The following is an 11,333-nucleotide window of genomic DNA, read 5'->3' as shown; positions in this document are numbered from 1 at the left end:
TTGAAAACATTTTGTATTGATTTTTTCACTGTATATAGAAAACATGTTCCGATATTTGTTTCTTGTAAAATTATGTACGTAAATGTGAACAGTAGAGATGCAGTCCTATTTCTTTTTTAACAACCCTCGTACATATCTTTACAATAATTTATAAGACTTTCAATTTGTTTCCTCTTATTTAATTTGGAAAATAAAGAATATTTGATGCATTCTTGTAATATAGCAAGTGATACAAATTTCACATTAAAATTGTGTCCAATGAAAATAGACGTTACATACTTACAGGTATTTAAGTAGATTCTAATTACTCTTTATGTATATGTGAAAGTATTCCCAGCATTGATGTTTCAATATGTACAGTATTGAAATGTGTGAATTATGATAAGAGTAATAAAATTGATTTTGTTTCGTTTGATATCAAATTTGTTTTAATACGTCCTTATATAGTACGGACACATATTCAGTTAAAAAGAAACACACATTTAATGCAAAATTTAATTGTGTTATATATTTATACACGCATATACAATATAGCATTGAAAGTGGGAGGGGCGGTAAATCTAAGTCTCTAAGCTAGTAAGTAGCATAATGCACAGAACTGACATTTTTCTGATGCTTATTGGCCACGCCCACCATAGCAAAAAGTGTACTTATAACAAGGCGCTTGGTTGGCTGATTAGACCTGTCAATCAAATGGTACAAAGAGGGCAATCAGTTACCAAATAACAAGACACATTCTTTAAATATGTCTGTCTATTTATGTCTCTGGGATTAGTAAAAATAATATATCAGAATCCAAGGATAATTGCGTATGAAGTTGCAATGTTTACAAGTTAAGACTGTTCATTACATATTGATATTGTCATATTTTGGAGGGATTTCACCAACATCCGGTGCCCTGTCGTATGCATTGTACGGAACAAATGCATGACCTGTAGGAGATAAGTCATTTATATAGACAAATTGTGAAGTGTCCGATTTTTTGTATGCTAGGCAGGAGACATTTCCTTGCACTTCCTGTTCCGGTAAAGGTTTCTTCTCGGACATCCGGTCTACAATCTCGCCATTTTGGACAACGATTTCCTGATCACGTTCATGCATAATGTCCTTCAAGAAAGCAAGTTCACATAAAAGTATAAAGTTTATTCTTTTAACTTCTTTACAAAATCTGTTGAATACGTTAATTGAAATGTAACACATGTCTTGGATATTACAGAATTAATCTCGGTTGTCTGTTAAGATGTAATTTATATTAAATTAGTTAGATTGTGAAGAAAGCTATAAGCTTATAGACACGCTTTTGAATCAGGACTGTTGATAAATAAAGACACAGTCCCGAATATTATTTAAAATGAAAGGTTAATATCGGATAATATAAACTGCCAGTATTCGGAGACGTACCCCGACTGTATTAAACACGTGTTTACAAATAAGTCACTTTTTCGCCTTGTGTTCAGGGTCATGCTCATTCACACCCATTGTCATTGTGGGTTCGAGTCCCGCCAGAGACAAAACAATCGGTCAGGATGGTTTTTGTCCAGTTGTCCTCTTATTGCTGACGATTGTTTTGTTTGGTAAAGCTACCCAGCGCTGACGTTTCAACTGGTACTTAAAACTACACGATTACTTAACTAACAGATTCTGCACATATTCCATACTAAATTCCATACTAATAGCATTGATATTTTCTATATATCTAGTGACCTTTCATGGATAAATGACCTTAATACTGTTATATGTAACCCAAATCCAAGCTATTTTATACACAGTATATTAGCACAAGGTACCTCTGGTCTTTGGAATTTGTATCCACACCTACATGGTTGTCTCCAACTTTCTGGTAGGCAACAAAACAATCTGTCAAAAAATGGGATCAGGTATTTGGGGTCAACTTCTTCTTGTGGGAAATACGGCGCTGTAACCACATAAAAGAAAACAACATATTATAAGAATATCACTGTTATTCTTTTTAGTATAATTTAAACTGATACTTGAAATTTGATAAACAGTTCAGAAAACAGGTCATATTTTTCATCTTTTTAAATGGTCGTCGTTTTATTTTCATTTGATAAATATCTAGATACTGAACCTTTGTATCATAAACGCATTGTTTCAATTTCTTAAAAAAACAGACGAAGTTTAAAGATGGGAAACTTTTAAGATCAAGAAATTACCAGTTGCAAAACTAACAACAAGACCAACTATAACCACTGTGGCCACACCTATAGATGGATACCACAAATATGACACCGTGTACAGTATATCAACGCCAGATCTGAAAATCAGATTTTATAGTAAAACACCTATAACACCGTGTACAGTAACTCAACGCCAGATCTGAAAATATAACACAGATATTATAGTAAAACTTGTACAATAACTAAACACCGTGTACAGTAACTCAACGCCAGATCTGAAAATATAACAGATATTATAGTAAAACTTGTACAATAACTAAACACCGTGTACAATAACTCAACGCCAGATCTGAAAATATAACAGATATTATAGTAAAACATGTACAATAACTAAACACCGTGTACAGTAACTCAACGCCAGATCTGAAAATATAACAGATATTATAGTAAAACATGTACAATAACTAAACACCGTGTACAGTAACTCAACGCCAGATCTGAAAATATAACAGATATTATAGTAAAACTTGTACAATAACTAAACACCGTGTACAATAACTCAACGCCAGATCTGAAAATATAACAGATATTATAGTAAAACATGTACAATAACTAAACACCGTGTACAGTAACTCAACGCCAGATCTGAAGATATATAAGATATTATAATAATACACTTTGTTCAGAAACTCAACACCACATCTGTAAATATATCAGATATTACAGTAAAACACTTTGTACAGTAACTCAAAGCTGTTGTTGTTGTTTTTGATCCCTAAGGACCATAATTACATATCATCACTTCAAAAAGTTTGGTGTCAATAAAAATAATCAGTTATAATGAAAGTTTGCATATTGCATTCATGGCATACTTATTTAATTTCTTAAGCTCTTAAGATAGCGTGGTTTTTTTATTCCCCTTTGTTAGAATCCATTAATTCTTGTGAATGGTTAACAATTTGAATCAAGTTTGACTCTTGGTATATCAATCTATTTCGTTGATATTCGGTTTTGATTGCATTAATTCAAATACGTTAAAGAATTAATGAACCGTACTTTTTATCTTTTAAAAATGAATCTTACACTTCTACTGCCGTGTTATGTCATATTAAATGTGTGATTAGAGAGTAAAATAATTACAGTTCTGCTGCTGCTGCTGCAACTTCTGACGTATTAGTTGTCATGGTGATGTTTTGTCCTATACCATCACTAGTACAGTTATCTGTTGGAAATTCGAGACTGTAACCACTAGATGGCAGGTTGTACGCCCCTATACTTATCCATAATGGTAGTACTAGACCAAGGAACCCGCCAATAACACAACCCTATAATAATAAAAAAAACAACACTTGCTATCACACATAGCACTAGTAAAATAAGAAACAAAACCATATATATATGAACAGTATAAGTATTTTGTTTACAAAGTTAAACTTAAATGGCCAAAATATACACCCGTACGTAATATACAATCTGAATAAATCAGATCTACTTTAGTTATTTCTTGAATGTAGATATGATTGCCACCATATTTATTCCACATTCATTAATTCTTTCATCTAAATTTGCAAGAATTTTAAAATAGGTAAAAAATTAAATACATCGACAAATATGGATAGAAAATGTTATTTACCGCCGCGTTCGCCCAGGGAAACACGCCCCCTAGTAGAAATATTCCAAGTAGAGGCCCTGAAGCTGCGCCAGTGAAACTTAATGAAGCCTGAAATAAATAAATAAATATTTTTTTTTACATATTTTGGTCCAATTGAATATTGAAAAAAACCTGTCATATTTGAATATATATAGAGCTAAAGGGCAAAAAAAGCGAATAATACAAACCTGGTAATTTAATTTCACTAGTAAATAAATGAGGTGTCAGTTCGTAATGCAGAAGAAGTGTTTAAACCAAGCGAGGTCATATAATGAAAGTTCATTAAGAAGGTGATGTGAATAATTTAAAAACAATTAATATGCCGTATGGTCATGTGAAATATTTGTAAATATATATATATATTTAATGTGGATGAACTTATCAATATAATCTACCTGTAAAACTGTACCACCGAGATTTTTCGCCATAAATGCAAACCCGACTCCGGCCGCACCATACACAGCAACTGTTTTTATATATAAGTATGTGGTGTTTATGTATTTTATTGTCGGCAAAATCATTTCCCATCTTATTTCTAAAGGCTAAAAGCCGCTTTAATCAATACATGTGGTTAATGCATGAAATAAACAAGCTATAACAATAATAAAAACAAACAAAATCAATATAAAAATATTCAACGATTGATCAATGAATATGACGCATTTCCGATTTTTTTCCAACGTTTTTCAAGAATTTTTATCGGCTTTTATTTAATTTCTTCCTAATGTCAAAGCTGAAACATGAAAAATTAAGACTGTATATATTTATTAAAACTTGAAATAAATTTAAAAAATAATCTTGTTATCAATGAATTTATATTACCTCCTATAAAAATGTAAGTAGACACAAAATATGGTCCGTGTCAATCAATATAAATACGCCAAAAATGCAATTAAAATATAAGATTTTTTAAACAATTAAGTTGGTTCTCACAACCAAAAACGCCCCCACATACACGCCTACACGAACGCACACACACACATACACATTTCAGGACATTTAGATTAAGGATATATAACTTGTATGATTACAATTGCACAAATGATTTCAACAGACAGTTTATTATAGAAAACTAGTCAAGTTATCATATACATGTATATATAATTACCTAAAAGTTTAATAATCCAAGTTTTTGCTCTTTCTGTAACTTTTTCACCAATTATAGGCTTTAAAATATCTTCCCACGTGACTGCTGACAATGCGTTCAAGCACGAGGACATCGTACTGATTATGTAAATGAAAACAAGGTTACTGTATGAGTGGAATATTGACAGTACTTGCATTATTCGTTTAAAACAATATATATATATATATATATATATATATATATATAAAACTTTTTTCCACATTAGGTGGACCATCCTTTAATCTAGGCATAAAGTGGACAATTTGTATATATTGTAAATTTAACTTTTTTCAAAGAAGAAAATATGATTTGAATATTTACAGAATAATGAAAGTCTGTATGACGTTTATTTTTTTCATTTAAACATCCAGTAAAAATATACTTAAAAATTGGTCCCCTTAATGTTTTGTAAGTACAGACCAATCCTTAAGGAGACCAATATATATATATGTAAGTTCAGACCAATCCTTAAGGCGACCAGTATATATATGTAAGTTCAGACCAATCCTTAAGGGGACCAGTATATATATGTAAGGTCATACCAATCCTTAAGGACACCAGTTTATATATAAATATATGAGTTCCGACCCCTCCATAAGAGGACAGGTAATTATATACTACTGAAAACTTCTCGAGCACCCTTTGATATATTGCCAATGTTTTTATAAAAAATATCTGAGTAATAAGCACTTTCTATTCCTTCAGGTGACTAGTGTAGTGTTTAACAATAGTTTCGAGAACCACTGTACACAAGTACTAAGTCATCACTATGGGAAACGTGTTTATATTAGAATTTCCCTATTAACTATTACGAAATCCTTAAGAATAACAAACAAAAATATAAATTCAATATTTCTATTTTGGTAATCCGTAAGAAAGAACTTGGGGGAACAAGTCAATAATAATAACATCCAATACATTATTCCATCCAATACATTATAACATCCAATACATCTACAATACCATAACTATACTATATAAACAAGAGCCGCCCAAACCGGGTGATGCTCCCCGAATAGGTTTTGGACACAGGAAGGTATACCTCTTGTAGTGTCAGAGTTATGTCACAGACAATATTCAAAGTGTAAAAATAAACCCAAATGTTTGGGAAACCCAAACTTTGTCCAAAATATGGTGATCATTTTTAAATATTTTGTAAAACCCAACTTAAAAAACGAAATTATGGGGGGAAACAGATTTTTTTTTTGCAAGGAATCGTGACCTTGCCTTAAAAGGTAGAAAACCAAAATGCGCATGCACGTCAATTTAATATGGTATATCTCTTGAAATAGTTTAAATCCGATTTAAAAGAAAACCCAAGTCATGGCTGGACACGATTGGGCCAAGATTTGCCATCCCTTTGACCTTCAAGGTAGTCCCCAAAATTGCGGCACACATTGCCATTATGGGCTCATATCTGTGAAATAGTTGTAAAATTTGACTTCAAATAATGAAGTTATGTGCTGGACACCATTTTTGCTGCATGATTATGCTGTGACCTTGACCTTCAAGGTAGCAACCCAAATGTGGCAAGTGACACGTCATCTCAATATGGTGATCATTTCTGTGAAATAGTTTTAAAATCTGACTTCAAATAACGAAGTTATGGACCGGACACGATTTTGCTGCATGGTCATGCTATGACCGTGACCTTCAAGGAAGCGAGCCAAATGTTGCTCGCAACACGTCATCTCAATATGATGATCATTTCTGTGAAATATTTTAAAAATCTGATTTCAAATAACGAAGTTATGGGCCAGACACGATTTTGCTGCAAGGTGATGCCGTGACCTTGACGTTCAAGAAAGCTACCCAAATAATGCGCTTGACACGTCGTCTCAATATGGAAATCATTTTTGTGAAATATTTTTAAAATCCAACTTCAAATAACGAAGTAATGGGCCGGACACGATTCTGCTGCAAGATCATGCTGTGACTGTGACCTTCAAGTAAGCGACCCAATGTTGCGCCGATACATCATCTCAATATGTTGATAATTTCTGTGAAATATTTTTAAATCCGACTTCAAATAACAAAGTTATGGGCTGGACGCGATTTTGCTGCAAGGTCATGCTGTGACCTTGACCTTCAAGGAAATGACCCAAATGTTGGCGCGAGATGTCAGCTCAATATGGTGATCATTTCTGTGAAAAAGTTTTAAAATCTGACTTCAAATAAAGTTATGGGCCGGACACAAATTTGCTGCAAGGTCATGCCATGACCTTGACCTTTAAGGTAGCAACCCAAATGTTGCACACGACACATCTAGTCAATATGGTGATCATTTCTGTGAAATATTTTTCAATTCAACTTCAAATAACAAAGTTATGGGCTGGACACTATTTTGCTGCAAGGTCATGCTGTGACCTTGACCTTAAAGGTAGCGAGTCAAATGTTACGCGCGACACATCGTCTCAATATGGTGATCATTTCTGTGAAATAGTTTTAAAATCCAACTTCAAATAACAAAGTTATGGGCCGGACACGAATTCGGGATGTACGTACATACGGATGGACAACCCAACGACTATATGCTCCTCGGAAATTTTCCGGGGAGCATAAAAGCGCAATTTAATTGTTGTACAAATAATGATGCAATTAAACCTGTAGCGTTAATATAACACTCAACATGGCTTTTTATGTAATATCATTACATAATCTATCTATTTACTTAAAATATATCGAACCAAACAGTACGACTCCCCAAAGCTGACTGACTTAAGGTAGCGTTTTGTAATGGGGGCACTGATTTGCAGCTAGGTAGAAGTTAAAAAAAACTTCATTTAATTCAAATATAAGCAATTTAGAGACCATCCACCACACTTCTTTTCACAGTTTTTACTTATTTGATTTTATATACAAGATTGAAAATTTTCATTTTATTCATATAAAAAGGAGGTAATAAGGTGAAAATATAATTTCCCTTCAATATAATTTAAGCAAATAAAATGTTTTAAAATATAATTTTCTTTGGTTGAAAAGCAAAATCATAATATATATATTACAATTTAAAGAGAAAAATCTTCTTTATTTTCATAAAAGTTACAAATGTGTAACACTCAAAGTCCATTACAAATTGACTACCTTCATTCGCCAAATTTAAACATGAAATCTCTTGCACAAAATATCTTTATATACTAACTGCCACCTAGTGGTTTCTACCTTATAAACAAGGGAAAACAATTTCCTCAAACGTAGAACATTATATGTATTACTTAATGACAGTTCATTAAACACAGATTTACATCTTATTTCTACTATTTTAAAAAAATAAACGGAATCCAGGATAATATATCAATGTTTTGATTTAAAAAACATGGGGCCCATTGTAGATAGGTTCATAAAAATGTTGATCGTATAAGAGTTTTAATGGCATTGTTATTCACAAATTATTCCATTGCTATCAAGCATATATATAAAGTTGAAGTCGAAAACGCGGTAAAATCGTTCTGGTGTTGAGCGTTTTAAATGTCAATTGCCATTTGTAACTATATATGTATGAAAGGCTTTAACTAGGCGTTGTGAAACTTGTGAAAGTGGGTTCTACAAGGATGTTTCCACCATTTCCAAACACATTTCATGAATATCTGCATATATCTGTGTTCTCTGTATACAGTTCATCTCGTCTACAAGGATTTAAGTCAATCAATTTAGAAATATGTGAACCAGGGTGTTCGGTAGACTCTGAAACTCAAGGGTCAAGGATTTATCACTCAAAAATTTTAAGGGTCAAACTCCAATCTTCAAGGGTCAGCATAATTTGAGTATCATTTGAGTATCATAATCTTATTTCCATTATTACAGTCCAATCAAACCAACAGGTTGAAATAAAAACAATGCATGTATTCAACAATTTATTTATCAAATTATAGCAACCGCATAAAACATATTTCATAAGCAAACTTAAAAGTATGCAATTGATAAATTACTAAACTTAAAGGCACATTTTTGCCTCAGAAACAATTATATGAGTTTTAGAAGATGTTACATGCTTTTTGAGAGATTAACATAAAAGCATTTCTGAGACATAATGGGCCTTTAATGCAAAGATTCTGAATAATTATGCTAATGTCAACAATAACTTATGATAAGAATAAACAGACAATACTCTAGTAAGCAAACATAATGACATTGGAGTGAAGTAGCATTATCAGTTTATCAAGTCCATAATATGCTTCATATTTACACATCCATAAAAATAAATAAATAAATGTATCTATCAATTTACAAAGCCCTAGTACATCAAAAAACATTGACAGTAGTGTATTTTCAGCAACATTTTAATACAGTAATACTATTTCAGTAAATCATGCAGAGGTATTACATAATATCCTTCATTTATCAATTGTATCAATTTCATTTTAATATCAATTAATATAGAAATTAATCAATGCACTGACATTTTGGATACAATGTTATGTAGCATACAATGTGATTTCTTTAAAACAGAAAAACATTTTTTTTTCAGTCAATCATTTACAGATCATTACATAGACCCAGTTGCACAGACCACATTTATCTCCTACTAGTTCATAATCATGTGTTCATTTACGCCTCTTAACCTTATCATTGAATCTCTGCACAATAGCAGCTGCTGGGAAGTCTTTGATAATATCACCTTCTTCAATTATTCTGATCAGTTTTAGCAACTTTCTCATGGCTTGTACGGGACCTAGCTTTTGTCTTTAGTCTATTTTTGGTGGAAAAGAAACCCCTTTCACATGCTACACTTGTAAGTGGGGCGGTTAACATGTACTTGGCCAGAACTGCATAGTCTGGATAACTGTCACTGAAGTCATTAATGATGATTTCACACACATTTGATAAAGTTTTTCCCCTCATGTTTTTTTAAAGTCATCTTAAATTGTGTATGGTCCTGTTTCATTCTTTTTCTGTGTCAACTAAGCCTGGATGGTCATTGATTGGGCCTAGCCACTTGGTCACAGATTCAATATCTTCTTCCCCATACATAATGATGGAAGTGGGTAGTCTCAGGAAGCATATTTGGGTTTAGGATTTTATTAGCTACTGACAGTTTGTCCATGGATTCTTCTTCAAATCTGGCATTTAGATTGTCAACAAGATTGTTTATGTATTCAGCTGCACTTGACTGAAATCCCATACGGATAAGTGGTGTGTCATTTAATTTAACATCTAGATACTTCCCATCTTTGAGAGAATCATAAACTTTACTGAGGACCACACCATTTTTAATCTTGAAACTTTCAACAGTGTCTTTGGTACTGGAAACCTGTGTCATTACAGTGTCAACATTTAAATCATCTTTTTGGAACAATTTACACAGTTTATTCACACATTCTAAGACATCAATTAAAAATCCAGTTCTAAGAATGAAAGCGGCACTTTTTACACTTTTCAGGATACCCTTAGCATCTGCACTGCCAGTTGCTGCCTCTGCTTCAAGAGCTAATACAAGTGCTGGGTATACTTTGTAAATTGCCTTCACTGCTGCCTCTAATGACAACCATCTGAAGCTTGCTGGTTCTTTAGTGTTGTATGTGTGTCCCCATTCTCATCATTTAAAACATTCTCCATTTCTCTGAGGGTATTGTAACGAACAGCTGAGTTGTGGAAGTAGCGATACACATTCTTCACAGTGTTTATGGTATTCGGCAAATTGTTTTGTTTCTTTACATGCCTGGCCAGCACACAGAGCTAGTCTATGGGCAACACAATGCACTTGAACAAGTCTAGGGTTACTCTTCCTAAGTAAGGCACCAACACCACCTTTATGTCCAGTCATAACTTTGGCACCATCACTTGCCATAGAAACAAGTTTCAACATGTCAAGTCCTAATTTAGAGCATTGTTCAAGAATGGCGTTCACAAGAGTCTCTGCTTTTCCATCTCTTACACTCACACAGTCAATAAAATGTATCACCGTCTCTGTTGTATTGGCCTTAAAACACTTGAAGTAAATGTTCAATTTCTTGTGAATGCTAATATCAGTGGTCTCATCTACTATCACTCCTACAAAGTCACTAGATAATATGTCAGCTTTGACAAGGTCACTGATATGTTCATTAATGGCGTCAATCATCTGATCATGGGCTTCATTACTGGTGTAGATTGTTGACTTGTCTTGTAAGACTTCACAACCATTTTCTCTTTGAAGGTCAATCAGCTTGTTGTGAGTGCGTAGTGGTAGATTGTTTCTCGCAACAAAGAATGCTGTTCTCAACTGTGCTTCCTGGAAAATTAAATTTATAAAATTGGTAATTTCATAATATAAATTACTGGCATTATAGTTTACTTTTGGACAGAAGTCAGTATCATCAGTTGGGAATTGATGAAAAAATATGTAGCAACATCAATACAAGCTGCTAAAATTTATCAGTGCTATAAAAAATTAATATGCAAATATCTGTCATAATATTATTTTGTTGTTTTGTTTATA

At 32.9% G+C, this 11,333-nt stretch overlaps 2 protein-coding genes across 2 annotated transcripts; both read right to left on the bottom strand.

Moving 5' to 3' along the window:
- Positions 1 to 483: 483 nt before the first annotated feature.
- On the bottom strand, positions 484 to 5,052 carry LOC132731544 (sodium-dependent multivitamin transporter-like). The gene is made up of 7 exons (XM_060717736.1): positions 4,898 to 5,052; positions 4,185 to 4,255; positions 3,772 to 3,858; positions 3,279 to 3,463; positions 2,175 to 2,275; positions 1,788 to 1,915; positions 484 to 1,107 (listed from the first exon to the last, which is right to left on the bottom strand). Exons 1-7 carry the CDS (start codon positions 5,007 to 5,009, stop codon positions 847 to 849), a joined length of 945 nt encoding a protein of 314 aa, XP_060573719.1. The 5' UTR covers positions 5,010 to 5,052; the 3' UTR covers positions 484 to 846.
- A 4,125-nt stretch (positions 5,053 to 9,177) lies between these two features.
- Positions 9,178 to 11,127, bottom strand: LOC132731543 (zinc finger protein 862-like; the record flags this gene model as incomplete). The annotated part of the gene is given in 1 exon segment (XM_060717735.1): positions 9,178 to 11,127. A coding segment is annotated over 1 exon segment (676 nt), but the record flags the coding sequence as incomplete, so codon positions are not given.
- Between the last annotated feature and the right edge of the window lie 206 nt (positions 11,128 to 11,333).

The sequence above is a fragment of the Ruditapes philippinarum genome, unplaced genomic scaffold (assembly GCF_026571515.1).
Source record: "Ruditapes philippinarum isolate M1 unplaced genomic scaffold, ASM2657151v2 ctg4302_1_1_1_1, whole genome shotgun sequence".
Taxonomy (NCBI): Eukaryota; Metazoa; Mollusca; class Bivalvia; order Venerida; family Veneridae; genus Ruditapes; species Ruditapes philippinarum.
The sequence above is the reverse complement of the archived record's forward strand: the minus strand, read 5'-3'. Positions and strand labels throughout refer to the sequence as shown.

Bases quoted from the DNA above. Each gene is read 5' to 3' on its own strand.
- LOC132731544 (XM_060717736.1), bottom strand. From the start codon at position 5,009: ATGTCCTCGTGCTTGAACGCATTGTCAGCAGTCACGTGGGAAGATATT. The intron at 4,256-4,897 runs GTAATTATATAT...ATATAAAAACAG, and splicing joins TTGGATTATTAAACTTTTAG to TTGCTGTGTATGGTGCGGCC. The intron at 1,108-1,787 runs GTACCTTGTGCT...GCTTTCTTGAAG, and splicing joins ACAAATTCCAAAGACCAGAG to GACATTATGCATGAACGTGA.